Source organism: Varanus komodoensis, unplaced genomic scaffold, assembly GCF_004798865.1.
Source record: "Varanus komodoensis strain SLA01 unplaced genomic scaffold, ASM479886v1 scaffold89, whole genome shotgun sequence".
In the NCBI taxonomy this organism is placed as follows: Eukaryota; Metazoa; Chordata; class Lepidosauria; order Squamata; family Varanidae; genus Varanus; species Varanus komodoensis.
In genome coordinates this window covers 100,879-118,578 of record NW_025336587.1, presented here as the reverse complement: position 1 = coordinate 118,578, position 17,700 = coordinate 100,879, and the positions used below count along the sequence as shown (strand labels likewise).

At 47.1% G+C, this 17,700-nt stretch overlaps 1 protein-coding gene across 1 annotated transcript; it reads right to left on the bottom strand.

Annotated features, from left to right (window-relative positions):
- Positions 1 to 12,550: 12,550 nt before the first annotated feature.
- On the bottom strand, positions 12,551 to 17,412 carry MICOS13 (mitochondrial contact site and cristae organizing system subunit 13). The gene is made up of 4 exons (XM_044417589.1): positions 17,173 to 17,412; positions 15,058 to 15,214; positions 14,684 to 14,735; positions 12,551 to 12,763 (listed from the first exon to the last, which is right to left on the bottom strand). The coding sequence occupies exons 1-4, from the start codon at positions 17,202 to 17,204 to the stop codon at positions 12,666 to 12,668; spliced, it is 339 nt and encodes a 112-aa protein (XP_044273524.1). The 5' UTR covers positions 17,205 to 17,412; the 3' UTR covers positions 12,551 to 12,665.
- Positions 17,413 to 17,700: the final 288 nt, after the last annotated feature.

Sequence of the window (17,700 nt, the reverse complement as noted above, 5' to 3'; positions counted from 1 at the left end):
CCTCAACACCAGGTCCGAGATGATCTCTGTCAGCTCAGGCAGGGAGACTGTTGGGCAGAAGGGTGCACGGTACACCAACAGAATCCCCAATCTGTCTTGGTCGCCCAACACCAAGTAGAGGCACTCTAGCCCTGGTCTCGAAGGGACTGGAAGCCCCGTGAGGGAGATGGAGGCTCGGTAAACCAAAGCGACCTCCCTCTCCTCCCCTCCAGGTTTGGACGGTGCTGAACCAGATACCCGGGTGGGCACATTTGTGAGAGGGCAACATCCCCCCCTCTCCCACCCAAGTCTCTGTTATGCAAGCCAGGTTGGCCCCCTCATCCACAGTCAGGTTGTGGATGAGGGACAATTTATTGTGGACCAACCTGGCATTAAGCAACAGCACCGTCAGGCCCGGGGGGCGGTTGACAAGACTACCTGGAACCCTCTGGCTGGACGTAGAACCAGAAGGAGGGACAGGTGTCAGTCATCTGTCCCTCCTTCTTCTATGCAGACACATTAAACCCCCACGCTGTAACGTCCATTGCCAATGACCACCCCAATGGCGGCACCTACGCGCTCCCCAAGTGGCCAGGGGCGACTCCATAACAACAGATTAAAATACAATAAAAATATTAAAACAATCTAAAACTTCCCATCTACCCCCCAATAAAAAGTCCACCCACCGACAGAGTCCCTCACCAGTCCAGCCCCTGCACAGCCACCAACGGCCACGAACGGCGGCGACCGCCCTTTGGCTGTCACCCCTTTGGCCATTAGCCCCAGGCTGCCAGCCCCAGGCCGCGTCCAGCAAGTTAAGCTGGCGCCCGCCCGTGTGCCCTGCCCCCCATTCCGGCATTGCTCTCACCAATGCCAGCAGAGCGGGGAGCAGAGACGGACGCGGAAGCCTGTTGGCCGGCCGGCAAGATGGCAGCACCCTCCTCCACGACGTCGGTCGGCGGCCCTGGCATCCTCCTTCCCCGGGGTGGTCAGCGGTGGCTGCAGGAGCGGTATCAGCTGGCTCCCGGGCTCGGCAGTGCTCCTCAGGTCACCATGGACCTCGGCAGCGGCAGCGGCACAGCGGGAGTCACAGCGGCGGCGCAGCAGGTGTTGCAGGGGTGGGATGCTGTTGCACTGCTGTCCTCAGAGTTGGCGGCTGGTTGGCCACTTTGGGAACAGAACACAAGCCAAGAAGGCCACTTGGTGGCATCCAGCATAGATCAGCCTAAGTCGAAGATGACTTGATAGCACATAGCAACAGCACTCACTTATTCAAAGCATTTATGTCCAAGAAAGATTTCCAGAGCAGCTTACAAGAACCAGCCATCAGGCAGTCCCTGCCCTCAGGCACACCATCTGAAAGAAAACAACACATAAGGAAATGGGACTGGGAAGGCAGAGGAAAAGGAGAAAGCATAATGATGACACATGGATGTGAATATGTCAACTGAAGTTAGGTTTGTGGGGCATCCCTTGTTCTTCTAGGCCAGCCTGTTCTTTGCTGCCCATTTCCTCTTTTTCTTTCTTCTTTTTTGCAGTTTCTCTTCTCTTTTTCAGTTCAAATCTAATCCAGGCCATTTCTTCTTCCTTCCCCTCAGGGCCCCTCCAATGTCCTTTCTCATGGCAGCAATTTTATAATCACTGTATCATATATAATGATCATAATAATGTTTAGACATTACATTTAGACATGCCCATGGTGGTGATGTCGTGAGCAGAGCCAGCTGGAGCTGGGGATCAGACTAGATGGCCCGGGAGGCCCCTTCTGACTCACTCTGTTTCTATGTCTAAATTAGCATCTGTATGCATAAGTTGTCACCTACAAATATGATGCTAATCCATTTGCCTTTTTTGAAGATGCTTTTCAGCAGCTTTGGTATTCCATCAGTGACCACTGTTATGTTTCTCAGGAATGTATAAAAAAGTCACACCTTCTAACTTGACCTGTTTGGCAGATTGTCGAAAAGGAAGACCATTCAGCACCTGTTTCTCAGTCCAGAGATGCTTTTAATGCTTCACTCCAAGTTCAACTGGAACAGCTACTGCTTGGCTTTCCTGCTGACCAATTGGGACTATTCTCAGCATTGCTTTTAATGGGCTGCCAGGTCAGGAAATTCAAGCATCTGACTGCCTCCCTGGGAAAATGAACTAAGTTTAAAATAATCTTAGTTTTCTTCCTGGTACTGATTTGTTCATTTCATATCTATCCTGCCCAATAACTGAACCTCTCTGCATGGTTTGTCACAGTTCATAAAAACAATACGATGTACTATAATGTCTTCTCAAAATACACATATTTTAAAACAAACAAAATTCAATTATTTAAATTGAAAAATTAAAAACAAAGCAGTAGCCGGTGAAGAGGAACCCAGTAAAACATTCCTCTGCATATTCACAATATATAAAGATATGTACAAGCTTATCCTTAAAAACCTCAGCATAAAATATCTTCTTACCCTGGCATGAGAAGATGACTATGTTGGTGACAGGCTGGTCTCAGTGGGGAGGCCTTTCTGGAGTTGCAGGGCCGTCACCAAGAAAGCTGGTAACGTTAGCACAAATTCAGTCAAGGCTGCCTTCCAGCACACAGCTGGTGGGAAGGACAAGCACACCCCAGCAAGAACTTCCGCATTTACAAGGTTCTTGCTCTAGGTGTGCATGTGGAAGGTCTTTCTCCCCTCCCAGCCCTTTCCAGAGGGCAGCCTTTGATGTCCCCTCGGACAGCTCCCCCAGAGACAATCTCGGCCTGCTCTGAGAGCAACAGCCACATCATTCCTCAGGAAGGCAATCAAAACTTTGGAAAACTGGAGAGAAGTTCCTTCTTAGAACAGGTCTTGTCTGAAGCAGACTGAAATGTGATGGATTTGTTAGATTTATATCCTGCCTTTTTTGCTGACAAAAAACACAAAGTGTCTTACATCCTTCTCCTTCTGCTGCTCTCAGTCATCCCCACAACAACAACTCTGCAAGGTAGGCTGGGCTGAGAGCCTGTGACTGGCCCAAAGTCACCCAGGGCTAAGCAGAGACAAGAGCCCAGATCGCATGAGCTCCAAATCAAGAACTTCAAGACCAAGCCATTGATCTTTCTTGGTGGCATCAAACGCAAATAAAATTGAGACTTGTTAAAGATTTTAAAATGTATGGTTTTTATAAGTAACAGAATACTTTTGATCAATTAATTTTAAAATCAGATGAAAAATTATTAAAAGATTGTAGAATTTTCTTTTAGAAATGAAAATGGAAGATGAACAAGTTAAAGAAACAATGATAACATGGGCACAAAACTTTGGGTATAACATTGAATTGCAGAGGTGGCAAAAGTTGTGGGAAAGAAATGTTAAGATAACCTTGACAACTTCTTATAAAGAAAACTTGTATGTTTTATAGATGGCATTTATCATCCAACAGATTAGCTAAAATGTTTCTGAATATGTCAAATAAGTGTTGGAAATGTAAACAGAAACCTGGTACCTTTTAACATATGTGGTGGACATGTGATAAAGCAAAAAAATATTGGATTAAAATACATCGATGGCTTGGGGAAATGTTGCAAGGACCTGTAATGTTTTAACCAGAAATATTTCTGTTAGGCATCCTCCCTGCCAATCCTGATAAACAAGTTTATACTTGACTTTGCATGTAATAACTGTTGTATGGCGCGATTTTACGGACTAGACCAGAGACTGGTTGGAATTATCAAGAGAGATTTATTAACCTGCAGGGACCAAGCACTCGTGAGAGTGTGGTGGCATGCAGAGGGGAGACATTGATTTTTATACTCTTTTACACTTATGCTTGAATGATAGCGAACAATAGGGGAACAACAGAGAAACAATAGGGGAACAACAGAGAAACAATAGGGGAGAGCACATTTGCACATTTATCATGCTAAAGCAAGCAAGCGTGGGTACAAGGGCATAACGTCTGCGGTGATGCTGGTAATGCTGGAGTGAAGCCTGCTTTGTTGTCAGCTTTACGTAGCGTGCACATCCGTGTTCATGTTCTTGTTCTCATGCGAACAGGACACTCTGACCATGCCTTTTACTCGTGATGAGCCATGCCCTGGCTACGTGCTTGATCATGCTTGATCATGAGGGGGGTTACAACAATAACAGTGGCAAGGATTGGATATGTGCAGTGTTGGAGAAATGAAGAGCTACTGGCTGACGATTTGATCTTGAACAAGATATTGGACTGTGCAGAAATGGATAGACTGACTTGATCTCTTCAGGAAAAAGAAGATACAGTTTACTACCAAACATGGGACTTTTTCTATCAATGGCTACAGAATCGGAACTCTAATTTGGGCTGAAATACATAGCATTTGTAGAGAGAAATAAGACTTTGTACAAAGAATGTTTGAAGTCTTTGGAATAATCATTTGTTTAGTGAGTAGAATACAATAAAACTTTGAATCAAAAAAAGGGAAGGAAGAAAGAAAGGCACAGAACCAGAAACTCACCAAGCAATCAGTAGTTTGCAGGAAGTGGGTGGAGCTGGGGAAGGAGGTGTGGCTTTCTGGGGAATTTCAAGGGCTAGATTTGACCCCTGAACACGTAGTTCTGCACTCCTGATCTGAATTTAGCTGCTGAAAGGAAGACACTGAGAGAAGGGAGAGTGACAAAGGAGTGCATTTTTTTCTGGAAAGCAAGCAAGCAAGCATCTTTGAGTTCTTTGTCAGAAAAAAGGTGGATATAACTCTAATAAATAAGTAAAAGAAGGAACTGTCCATAGTGCTGAATGCTACCCCAGCCCTGTATAGCATTGCTGCCACGGACAGCTCCTTTAAAGTTCCAGCTACTGCCCTGCAGTTGCGGAGATGCAGAAGGATCATTTGGGGGTGTTTGCAGGGAAAATGGTGGAATAAAAACGAGAGCAACCTGCCAGATAAACCCAGGTAGATGCATCGCCTCTCTTAACATGGGCTCCACCAGGATCTACTGGATTTGTGATGGCTGTTCTGCCCCTCCTGGCTTAAGCTCTCACAGCTGTTCCTTAGCCACGTTCCTTAGGCCTGCCTTTACCTTTCCTTTCCGGAAACGGATCACCCCATCTGCAGAACCGGACTGTGGATCTGGGGAAGAGTGTGATGTTGGCAGTGAGGGTGAGGACGCCTGCAGCCACGGTGCCGGAGAGCCAAAAGGGATCCAGCGCCACCTGAAGCCGGGGTGCTTTGCAGCTCACTTTGGCAGGCTTGCTTGGCTGCCTTGTTGCCTTTGGCTTGAGGGGGGATTGGGATGCTGTGGGTGATGCAGACAGCTGCCTTGTCTTGGGGTGCATCAAATTCAAGCTGCTAGTCCTCAGTGTTACTTATTTATTAAAGTTTTTATATGCCATCCAACACAAGTCTCAGGACAGCTTACAAAGAAACAAAAAACAAAAAGCAAAGCAACCACATACAACAAGCAACACCCTGTATCCAATAAATAATGCTAAAATCAAAGATAAAACCAATTAACTGTTTAAATACTGGGAAAATAAAAAGACCTGATGTCAAAAAGACTAAAGCGAAGGTGCCAGGCAAACCTCCCTGGGGAAGGTTATACCTTTCTGCTCCTCAGCTCATGCTCTCCATGCAGCACAATCTCATTTGGAGTCACTGCTTTCACTGCTTTCTTTTTACTGAGGCTTTCCTGGGATTCATTTTCATTTCATTTTTATTGTGAATTTCACCCAAACAAGTCCCAGTCTAAATACAGTAAAAAAATAATAATAAATATGAAATGTAAATTTCAATGTAGCTGCACCAAATTGAATGTCTAAATTAGACATTAACTTTAACTTTAAGGACAGGGTCCGCAGCTTGGGAGTGCTCCTTGACCCAGAGCTGTCCCTGGAAGCCCAGGTGACGGCGGTGGGGAGGAGCGCTTTCCTCCAGCTTTGGCTGGTTCATCAGCTGCGTCCTTACCTGAATGAGCACCGCCTAGCAATGGTGATTCATGCCCTGGTAACTTCCCGGCTGGATTACGGGAATGTGCTTTATGTGGAGCTGCCCTTGAAGATGGTCCAGATACTTCAGCTGGTATAGAACAGAGCTGCCAGGTTGCTGATGGGGACCTGTTGTTAATTTCACATAACTCCAGTCCTTTATCAGCTACACTGGTTCTCAATTGAAGTCCGGGCCCAATTCAAGGTGCTGGTATTAACCTATGAAGCCCTAAATGGCTTGGAATCAGGATACCTGAAGTAGCACCTCCTTCTCTACAAGCCCTCATGCCCCTTAAGATTGGCGGGGGAGGCCCTGCTCTGGGAACCCTCCCTGAAGGAAGTACAGGGGTGTCCACCCAGAGGAGGGCCTTCTCTGCAGTGGTGCCCAGACTATGGTCCACCTGGCGCTGACGTTATATTCTCTCTGGATCCAGGTAAAAACCTTTTTATTCCACCATTATTTTAATTACTGATGGTTTTAGGATTTTCCCTCACAGTCACACTTTCTATTTTTTCCTTCTTTTTCTTAAGTTCATGATGTGTTTTATATTGTTTTAATAATTGATGTTTTATATTGCATTTTTATATTTTACTTTGTACTTTTATAATTTGTAAGCTGTCCTGAGCACTTGGCAATAGGACAGGATATAAATGCTTGTAATAAATAATAATAAATTATAACTTCAGACCATCCATCCATCCATCCATCCATCCATCCATCTCCATTTAAGAGGGGCACTCAAAATATTTCAATTGTGCTCAGTTGAAATTATGGTTAGGTCTTCAATCCATTTCATAATAGGAGGTGACTTTTTAATCTTTCCAGTGTTGCAAGTTCAGTATATTAGGAGACTTTTGAAAATCCATTGGTAGTGACCATGGCATTAACTTCCAAGAAACAGGTAGGTAGTTTTAGACAAGGTGTGGATTGGAACCATGTTCGTTCCTATGATGAGGGGAGATGCTGTGAGGTCCCAGAAGCTACGGGACAGAGGCATCCTGGGAGCTGTAGGACTGGTTTTGGTGAATGTGTGTTTATGACCACATCCTTTGTTAGCCCCGTGAAGCTTCTTGGAAGAACACAGGAAAAATATAAATATTTTGGTGGGGGGGGGGAATGTTGCCTACAGCAGCATTTAACCCTCTCATTCTGCACAGTGTGCTTGGTGGGTGCATTTTAAGAAATGTCCCTCATTTCTTTTTGCAGCCCGAGTCAGGGACTTTGCTGCAGCCACAAATGTGTCCTCAAACCCAGAGGACTTCAGTGTCAGGAGGAGACAGAATGAGCTTTTGAAAGGGTCTGCTCTGGATCTGCAGCCGGGTGCCCCACATGCCTTCCAAGGCCAGCCTCACCCCCTGTGGCATGAAGTCCCGCGCATGCCTGGATGGGGTATGTTCTGCGGTAGCAACTCCGTTCTGCAGCTCTTTGCGCGGGGCACCTGAATGAGCCTCCCAGCAGTAGTGAACAGCCGCAGGCCTAGTGCAAACCCAGCCTTCTGGTCCCACCTCCTTTCCCTAGATTCCCCCAAGGGGGTCAGGGGCTTCTTGGCTTTTGCACAGTTTCCCCCTCCCATCTTAAAAGGCTGAAATGGCTCTCCTTGAGCAACGAAAGCTTTCAGCTGAAATGTGCTGGTGTTTCCTGATCCCTTGGCCAGATTTCAAAATGGAATATAGCCCCAATCCTGGTTACCCTACTTGGTTTGTCCCCCTTCCTGTTCAGCTCTGTGGGGGTTTGCTGTGCGTCCAGCAAGGGCTGGAACAGAGCGACTGCATCTCCAGCTCCCCACGAGAAAGGTGCCGGCTCTTCGCCAGATTTTACATTTCTAGCCACCTTTCCCCTCCAACAGAGCAGGGCACCTGTGGGGTGCAAAGGACCTCAGCAAAAGCAGCAGGAGGAAAAGTGGGGCGAGGTGCTTGGAGTGCTGGGCTAGACTTGGGAGAGCCACGCAGTTGGACCCACCCCAGGCTCAAACCTACCTCACAGGGATGTTGTTGTGAAGATAAAATGTGGAGGAGCAGGGGGTTGAGCTCCTTGCAGAAGAAAATATATTTCTCTTATTTATTCTTCTTGTATATTACAAAACCAAACTAAAGCAGGCATTCATGAGTGACAAAGCAGGGGAAAAAACAGAAATAAAATAAAAACATTACAGGTTTTTATTTCTGAATGAGATTTATGAGATCCTTAACATTTATTGCATATACATTGTATATCCCTTGATATTTATTTATTTATTTATTGAAAACTTTATATACTATTTAGTCAGCCACAGGCTTTCTGAATAGTGTGTTTTAGGGAGATGTTTCTGCGACCCCTGATCAAATTCCTCCAGAATTCCCAGCTTTTCCAAAAGTATTGTATATTCTGTCACATGTAAACTGAAAAGGGATAAATAAGTATATGTCGAAAGGTCAGGAATACTGTTAACCTAGCCCTGGATTTTGCACAGCCCATTGGTTGGAATACGGATGGCCAAGTTCAGTTGGCACTAAGAATTTCCTTCTGCCTTTTCAAGGCAGCTGGCATGTTGCTCCAGCACTACTTCCCCTGAATGGGGCCGCAGCTCTGCTGATCCCAGGGCCACCGTGTGGTGGCCAGACTGGCTGTTCTGACAAATTCAACACCTGCCGGTTTGTGGATGAAGATGGGCCCATTGCCAGAGGGAAAAACTTCCTCTTGGGCTTCATGGAGATGGAAGGTGTTGCCACCTAGATGAAGGCAAAGCTTTCCCTGCTTGGAGCGGAGGGTGGGGAGAACTGTGCGTGAGAGTCGGCCTAGTGCTCTGGGCAATCCAGCTTCTAGTTGTCACTTGGGTTATGAAGCTCGCTGCCAGTCCCTGACTTTTGGCCAGGCCTACCTCACAGGGTTCTTGTGGGGACAGAATGAAGAGGAGGAGGAGGAGGATGTAAGATGCTTTGGGTCCTGTGAAGGAAAAAAGCTGGGATAGAAAGATAATCGCCTATGAATAGGCATAGGCTTACTAGGACTTTGGGTCAATTGCAGAGTGCCTGGGCCCCATCTTTGATCCCTGGTCACTGCAGATAAAAAGGGACAAGTAACAAGCCAGCTCAGTGCAGAACTCAAAGCATCCCTAACAGATCACGTCACTGTTCTCCCCAACCTTATTTATTCTCACAACAACCCTGCGAGGTAGGCCAGGCTGAGATTCCATGAGTGGCCCAAAGCCACCCAGACAGTTTCATGGCCCAAGCACAAACTGACACTTGGATTTCCCCCAACCTGACACTCTAACCACATGGGTTTTGCTAAGCCTATTCCAAAATCCAACGGCAGATTTTGACTTGCAGGGACCCTTAGCTGCAGAATGCAAGCTTTTTGCTAGCTCAGGCCCTCTGTTTTGACTCAAAGACACATTGGCGGGCCCCCTTTTCATGGTTTTGACCTTGGCTGCCGTGATGGCTGGCACCACTTTCCCCTTGGGAAGAACAGATGACACAGAAACTGGTAATGGTTGCAGGGTGCGAGGGAGAGGGGGCATCTACACTGTGCCTTTTAAGCCAATTTCAGACCTGGGTGGGAGGGCACTGGATCTAGCCACAAACAATCTTTTGAGACATTACAGTTTAGGGAAGACACCATGCAGAGGGAAGTATGCATGGATTTCCACATGGAATTCAGACTCTCAGTGTTACCTGTTTAATGAATCAAGCAAGGGTTCCCAGTAACTCACTTTGGCCACAATCTCAAAGGGGGGGGGGAGTGCACTGATAAACATAACGCTGAGATGCTGACACCATTTCAAAGGAAATTGCTTGCATCAAAAACCTGTTTCGCAACCAAAGATGACTGCAGCCATTTGTTCCACCAGATCTTACACTGGACTAATTTTCTTTATGCTGGAATGGGGTCTACAAATCCCATTTTTGAAAGACACAGAAGTCCTTCTGAAGCATGTTCAGTGGCAGGCGAAACAGAGCCTTCTTGGTGGTTACTCCCAGTATCTAGAACTTCCAGGTGAAGGAGGCTAGGCTGGCTTGATCACCTTTCTTTCCTGACTCATAAGGTCAGTTTTATTCCAGGCAGGCCTTTGCCATGTCGAGTTGGTCTTTTGACTCAACCACTCTTTTGATTCCCTAATTAGTGGATGCTGTATCCATTATTCCTATTTTGAGTCTCTGGAGGAGGAAGGTTCATTTCAAAAACTGTTGTCAGTACAAGCATCTTTTCATTTTACTTATTTAAAACATTTATATGCTGTCCTTTACGACAATGTCTCAGGACAGCTTGCAATCTTGAACATTTTTCTCCCATAAATGCAGATTGTTACAGCATATATTCTATATTGGACTTCCATGAGTAATAGACTTCCTCCAAGTTTGTTTCATGTTTATTATAGTTGTACAGAGAGATCCTTTGAGCCTGAGATTGCATTTAGAGGGTGCAGCGGATGCTTCCAATTCCCAGGTCAAAGTTTGGAAAGGGGGGATTCCAGGGGGAGGGAAGGAGATTCTGGTTGCTAGGATATAATTTTAGTGGTCCATGAGCTTTCTTCCTTCCCTATCTGGAATATCACAGTTAGGGGGCTGTCAAATTAAAGGAGCAGCGAGAGAAAAAGACCACCACTGCGCCCCTCATTTTCCTTCACATAAAATACCCATAATCCCATTTGGAGGATTTTGGGCTTCCCCAAATCTGCCAAATCTGGGCCCTACCTTTGATTAGCTGTGTATTATTTAGAACTTTTAAATATATTTTAAATTCTTTTTAGAAAATATATTTAAAATTATATTTTAATTTTTTTTAAAAAATCCATGCTTTCTGTTTTTGAGCCACCTGGAGTGGTATTTTTCTGTTGTTAACTGCCCAGAGAGCTTTGGCTGTTGGGTGGCATTGAAGTTTAAAAAACAAACATTTCCTTGGTGGAAAGTTGGGAGCACACATCCACATGAACCATTTTACACATACATTTCTTGCACGTGAAAGTCCGCCACAACTGCTTCCGGTAAGCAAACATGTTGACCATGAAATGCAGGTGCAACATTCACCCTTCTACTGGGAGTACAAGATCTACATCCAATCAATATGCCAGGGGTATGAGACCTTTATCTGGACTAGCGCGACCTCCGAGAGTTGCCAGAAGTGTGTTCTCAAGCCTTGTCACATTGCCCCACGAGCAAGGAGGAGGAGAAGGGAATGAGTGCTGCCTTGGCGCCCTGTTCCATGGAAGCTTTAGAGCAGGGGCAGAAGAGTCCCTCGTCTGGAAGCTTTCCGCTGCAGCTCACGGACTATGCACAGGGCAGCCCAAAGCCACTGAAAGGCACCAGGTAGCAAAATCCAAGTGTTTCTCCTGCACCTCTGAGAGAGCCTTGGCATTCTCCTTGCAAACCACTGGCTGCTATGCATTCCCTGGCGTCAATCAAGCCTTGCCAAGTTTCTTGCCCTCAAGATCACCTTGACTTTTGGTGACATTACTGTTGTGTGCATGTGTGGGAAAGAAGGAATCTTTGCAAGTTAGGTTTTCCAGAGCTTTCATGGGATGTTCGAACTGGGGCTCAATCCTAAACCTCCACTCCATTAGAGGGGTGCAGGATCATGCACTTTATCTTTTAAAATCTGTTTGTTGTTAACTGTTCTGGCATCTGTTTAGATGTGGAGTGATATGTGAATGCTGTACACAGAATAAAAACAAAATTAAGCTCCATTTTCAAGTGCCCAAACTGCAACTCAGAATCCACTTATTTATGACAAACTGCCAACACTGTAATCAAACCTGAATTTGCTGACCACCAGCACAAGGGGGCAATGTTCCACTGGCCACCAGCTTTTGGCCGGCCCTGGAAAAGCCATCTGAGTGTATTTCCTACCTTCTGTAAAACCACAATGGGTTGTGCGGACAAACCAGCGACCTTTCGATCAACCAGCACAGCAGTTTAAACCACTGTGTCACCTGCATCCTGCTAAAATCACAGTCCATGCAAATCCCTGGCAGCTCACTGACTGGCCATGGGAAAGCTGAGCGAGTCACAGCTACCTCATTGACTGGTGCCCTTGATCTTTCTGAATATGCGCACGGTTGCTGGGGCGATCGCAAGCCAACAGAGTGGCTCTGGCCTATATCGTTGTGCCTGCAGCTAAACCTCCCCTTTTTAATTTGTACTGATGGAGACAGCATGATTTAATAGGTGTGCATGACACCAGGCACACCCTTACAAGCATGCATTCCCTTCTTGCACACCATGGACCCATGGCTGGTCGTCAGTTCTGCAGACTCCCTTTCCCAGTTGGAGCACACCTCCTCCAAGATGTTGGAATGTTCATCAGCATTCCATGGCAGCGCGACAACCATGACAGAGGAAAAACTCAGTTCAGCCAGTGAAAGCAAATGCTCCCAAGTGCTTTCTTGGGCAGTTTGAAGCACTGCCAACTGAATTTACCGTGGGTCCCCGCTTTAAGATTTTACACAATTTGGGGAGCAAATGGGCCACAACAATACCCTTTTCTCCACAAATCAAGTTTTAATGGCATAACCCAGTGGCAGAGAAAAACATGTACGTAGTGTCTGGGCCACATTATCACAAGGTGGCATCAACGGATAGTCCATGTCCGAGGACTGCAGAATGGCTGAAGACATGTAAGTGGGGTTAAGCAAACGGCTAACACAGCCTGTCAACACCATGTGGGCAAGTTTCAGAGGTTTTATTGTAGCCCTTTAATAACACATCTGTCCTCTGCTAGGGAGTGCTGGGGATCTCTTCGTTGGGATGGCAAGAGAATGCTGCAGCTGCTTTGGTCGGTTTCATTTGGTGAGGTCTTTCACGTACTTCCATCCACACTGGGTATACTCACAGGCCCTGGTAGGTGCCACTGAGAGACCTCCTATGACTGACTGAACACCTGCAAAGCCATAAAGAATAGAAGCAAGATCAAACGGAAACAGCTACAAAGCTCTCCCACTATTGTGTTGCAACAAGGAATGCCAGCCACCTGGTTGTGTCCTTTCCCAGTATATTCCGTTCCATTCACACACCTTGCTCTTCCCTCAATGGAACTGTTAAAAGGAAATGAAGGTGTGGACGCTGGGGGGCAAGAGGCACATTTCTGGATAAAGGGATTGTGAGCTCAGTTCCACAACTGAAAAGGTTTCTGGAGCATGGCCAGAAGGGCCAACCAAGATGGTGCAGGGTCTAGAAACCAAGTCCAGTGAGGAACAGTTGAAAAAAGACAGCTATGTGGAAACTGGAGAAGAGAAGACTGAGAGGTCTCATCATGAACCAATGTGTGGAACGTTAACACTCCCTGCAAATGGAATTATTTTCTTGATGCTCCTGTGGGTTTCCCCCGGGAAACCCGCAGGACAATTGCAAGGTGGGGAGGTAGCACCCACCTGTGGCTCAACAGAACTGAACAAGAAAAAGATCCTGGAGTAATTGTGGACAATAGGCTAAACATGAGCCAACAATGCAATGCAGCTGCCTAAATGGCAAATGCTATTCTGGGATGTATTAACAGAAGTATTGCTTATAAATCATGAGAAGTAGTAGTTCCTCTATATTCCTCACTAGTCAGACCTCACCTGGAATACTGTGTCCAGTTCTGGGCACCAAGATTTAAGAAAGATGCGGGTAAAATAGAGTGCAGTGGAGTGGTCCAGAGGAGGGTGACAAAAATGACCCAGGGTTGGAAACACTGCCCCGTGAGGAGAGACAGAGAGAACTGGGCGTGTTCAACCTTGAGAAGACTGGGGGGGACCTGCTATAAGGACCTCAAAGGCTGTCACAAAGAGGAGGGTCAAGATCGCTTCTTGCTGATGCCAGAGTGCAGGACACGGAAGAATCAATTCAAGTTGCAGCAACCCCGATTCAGGCTGGACGTCAGGAAAAGCTTCCTCACTGTCAGAGCAATACAGCAGTGGGACCAGCTGCCTAGAGAGGTGGGGGGCTCTCCCACACTGGAGACGTTCAGCAAGAAACTGGGCAGCCCTCTGAGTGGGGTGGCATTAATTGGTGACCTGCAACAGCAGGGGTTGGACCCGATGGCCTTCTTGGCCTCTCCCAACTCTACTATTCTATGAGTCTATGATTCGAATGTTGGGCACGCTGGGGATCGGAGGGCTGTCCAGACTGTCCATGCAGCATGGCTCCTTGTGCCATTCCAACCCCTCCTCCAACACACACCTCTCTGTCCACCAGGTTTCATTTCATTCCCCTTGATCAAGTCTCATTTTACACTTTTCTCTAAGCTAAATGATTACAGGTTCTGCACACATTCTTCCTCACAGAGGGGTTGCTGCAGCCCCTTGATCATCCAAGTTGTCCTCTTCTGCACTTTTTCCAACTCCACAAACTCCTTTTCTGTGTATGGTGACCAGAACTATAAAAAGAATTCTGAGTGTGAGTGTGCCAGAGATTTGTGTAAGAAAGCACTGGTTGTTTTGCTTCCATGTCTTTGTTCCATGCATATTCCATTTCTATTCTTGCTAGAAACCTGAGGTGGCTGGCATAACCCCCCCAAGTTTGTTCGGCTGTGTGCCTGTGTCCATGGCCAAGGACTCAGATCTCCCACGTCTTCCTCCAGCAGTCTAATTTCTATATTGCACTGTCTCATGAGTTTGTCCGTGGCAGTTGTGTTTCCTGTTCTTACTTATGCCTAGGACAGTTTACTCCTTTTCAGGTTGGAAAAGCTGGAATCAGCTGCAATATTTAAAGGCACGCTGAGGGACCCACCAGCTCACCTCCAAAAGAACGCACCCTGGGGTCCATCGGGACATAAAGCAGACCTGCTCCACAGTGGGGCAGGAAGAGGGGAATGTCTTACCTGAATTCCAGTAATTGTAGAAAGAGAACTCGGTTTTTGGAACTGCGGGAAGCTGGCAAAACAAAAGAATACACAGACACGCTTCTCAGAGGAGGCTTTGGCCAGGTAGATTGACCCCAGGAAAAGATCTGGATATCGCACATTGTGTGGGAATATTGCAGAAACTGGGGCATTCCAGGTTGAAACCGCACTTCAGACCCCATTCGTGATGGGAAGGGGCTGGGCCCAGCTTCAGTCCCTGGGAACTCCAGTTAAAAACAGTGGGCAGGAAAGACTCTGGAAAAAAGGGGCTAGTCAGAGCAGGCAGATGGCACGATCTGTCGAAAGGTGCCTGAGATTCTCTTTCTCACCCCACCCTTCCCCTCCATGCTCACCTTCCAGCCAAAGTATTTTGCCCACTCTTCCACGGCCAGAGGAAGCGTATCCCGCGCCTTCCGCAGTGCTTGAGCACCCTGCTCGCCTCCACTTAGCAGCCCTTGGTTGTACACCAAGTAGACGGCGCCGCCTGCCAAACCTCCCTTGACCAGGAACCTGAAGAGAAAACAAGAGGCCGGCTGGCTGAAAATATTGCTTCCGAATTGTGCATGGGGATGGCAGAAATATTTTGACAAGTATTTTGCCGCTCCTTCTGCAGATCCTGGAAGAGGCTTTGGAGGACGTTGAGTCCCACCCCCTGCTTGACAAAGGAAACCCAAAGGAAGAAATCTCCTAGAAGATTGTCTAGCGAGGTAAAGCCCTTTCTCCTACCTCCCTCCATTACTGGCCACCAAGGCATTTCTAATGTTCAACCACATCCACCTCCCTGTAAGGGCCCAAATCCATTGTGTAAGCACTTATTTACACAAAAATCCCCCTAAAATTCCCAGTATCCTGGCCAAGGCACACTGGGAGCAGATGCAGTCCAAAAGCATGCCGAAGCTGCACAACTTTTCTGTCTAGACACTGTGGCCTTAAGCAGAAGAATACAAATTTTTCAAACATTTTTAGAATAAAAACACATAAGCTTCTGAAAAATATAAAAAAGGGTCAAGGGTCAAGTCTGCGAACCTTGAATACTTCCAAATCTTATCCCTGTTTAAACCAGAATGAAATGGAATAAAAATTCTCAGCATGCCTCAGGCACCCATGGCGGGGCATGCAAGGTGCTTTTGCTTTAATGATGTAATGACTTTCAGTGTTTGACCATAATCGAACTTCAGGCCTACCCATGGGGCACACTGGGGCTTTCTGCTGCTTGCAGCCTAAATTCCACCTGCTAGATTTAGCCCTGTGCCTTCCCTGAGTGAGAAAACTTGGCACGAATGTTCCACGTGTGCTTTTGAAGAAGTATGACATGAAGGACAGCCAGTGTGGTGTAGTGGTTTAGAGCGTGGGACTGGGACTCAGGTGATCTAAGTTCTAGTCCCTGCTCAGCCATGGAGCCAACTGGGTGACTGGGCCAGTCACAGGCTCTCAGCTCAACCTACCTCACAGGGTTGTTGTTGTGGGGATAAGATGGAGGAGGAGAATGATGTAAGCTGCCTTGAGCCCTTTGTAGGAAAAAGGCAGGATAGAAATCGGGGGGGGGGCGGGGAGGAGAGACAGCACAAGAATGATTAGAGAATGTGGGGCAGCTCTTCTCCAGTAGATATGCACAGGGGCCTTGTGGGCATCCAAGAATATTATGGACCAGCTGCCCCAGTAGCATAGCGGCTAGCCGGTGCAATGGAAAATATACTCATGAAGCCAAAGCACACTTTGCACAAAGCATGCAGAAAGTAATTCAAGCTTGCCCACCCGCCGGCTTTTTCTGGGTCAGAGGGCCTCTCTACACATGCTCAAAGGTACTCAGCCCAAAGAGTCACACATTTGACCAAGAAACAGCAGCAAAACCACTGGGCCACTTGGGCTGCCACACCCAAAGCCTCTGTAGGACAGGCAGAAATTCCACAGAGGGAGTCCCCAGTTCCGCCAGCAGATGCGAGGGGACCCACTGAGTTTCGCAGATGAATTTTCCCATGGGAGAATGAAGACACCCAAAGGAAAGCCCACTCTGCCCAACAACTGGTACACCTGCAATCCCAATTAGTATTTGCATTTGGTGATTAATTGATTCAAGCCCGGGCTGAGAAAGTCAGCGATCACTTTACAAAATATAAATTACTCATTAAAAATAGTGGAGCTTTATTGCTTTTTCATGGTGGGTGTTGCGAGTAGTGGCTCAGCCCTTTCTACGATTTCCACGCGCTGATTCGCAACTTCCTTCCCTTACAATCCATTTTTATTGCTAAATGGTCTTTTTTCCTCCAAAGTGATTGTCCTCCCCCCACTTTTTGTTAAAGTTGAGATTGCAAAACAGGATCCAAAATCAAGGCGGGAATCCTTCTGCCCCTGGCTGGGGAGAGAATGTCCCAATCCTCTTTCCTCTGTCCCTTTGGCCCGTTTTCTTTTTAAAATTAAAAGTGGAAGAGTTGCGAAGAATAACTGAGGCGCCCGCCCGCGCGACTCACTTGACAAGAGGGAACACCCGTGGCGCCATCATGCAACGAGGTCTCCGAGCTACCGGCCCAAGGGCAGCTCGGTCCCCGCCCGCCCCACTTTCAGCGGGTCTCGCGAGGCCTTTCGGGATTTGTAGTCCGACGGTGGCCTCACTCTGTGATCAAGGCAGTCATGGTTCCAGAGGCTCAGCTCTTGACGTGCGGCCCAGTTTGGGCCAGGAAAGCGCTTAAGGAAATAGACTTAGATCCCTCCTCATAAGCTATTTTCCCACAAGTGTGGCGTGAGGGTTTAAATTATAATTTTTGTCCCAAAGTGTCATGGCAGCCGGTGGGAGCGGCCGAACAGCTCTGCGCAGGCGCAGATGCCCTATTATCGGCTCCTCAACATCAAAAGCGCATGCGCGCGTGTCTTCTCTTTACAGGCATGAGGTGAGGGGCGCGTGCGTGTTACATCTCTGAATTGGAGTTACTGGTGGGAGTTACGTTGTCGAGTTTGGTGTTCGCATATTTTTAAAAATGAAGCTACATATCTTTGCACAG

Bases quoted from the DNA above. Each gene is read 5' to 3' on its own strand.
- MICOS13 (XM_044417589.1), bottom strand. From the start codon at position 17,204: ATGATGGCGCCACGGGTGTTCCCTCTTGTCAA. The intron at 14,736-15,057 runs GTGAGCATGGAG...TTGTTTTGCCAG, and splicing joins CAAAATACTTTGGCTGGAAG to CTTCCCGCAGTTCCAAAAAC. The intron at 12,764-14,683 runs GTAAGACATTCC...ATGGCTTTGCAG, and splicing joins CTACAATTACTGGAATTCAG to GTGTTCAGTCAGTCATAGGA.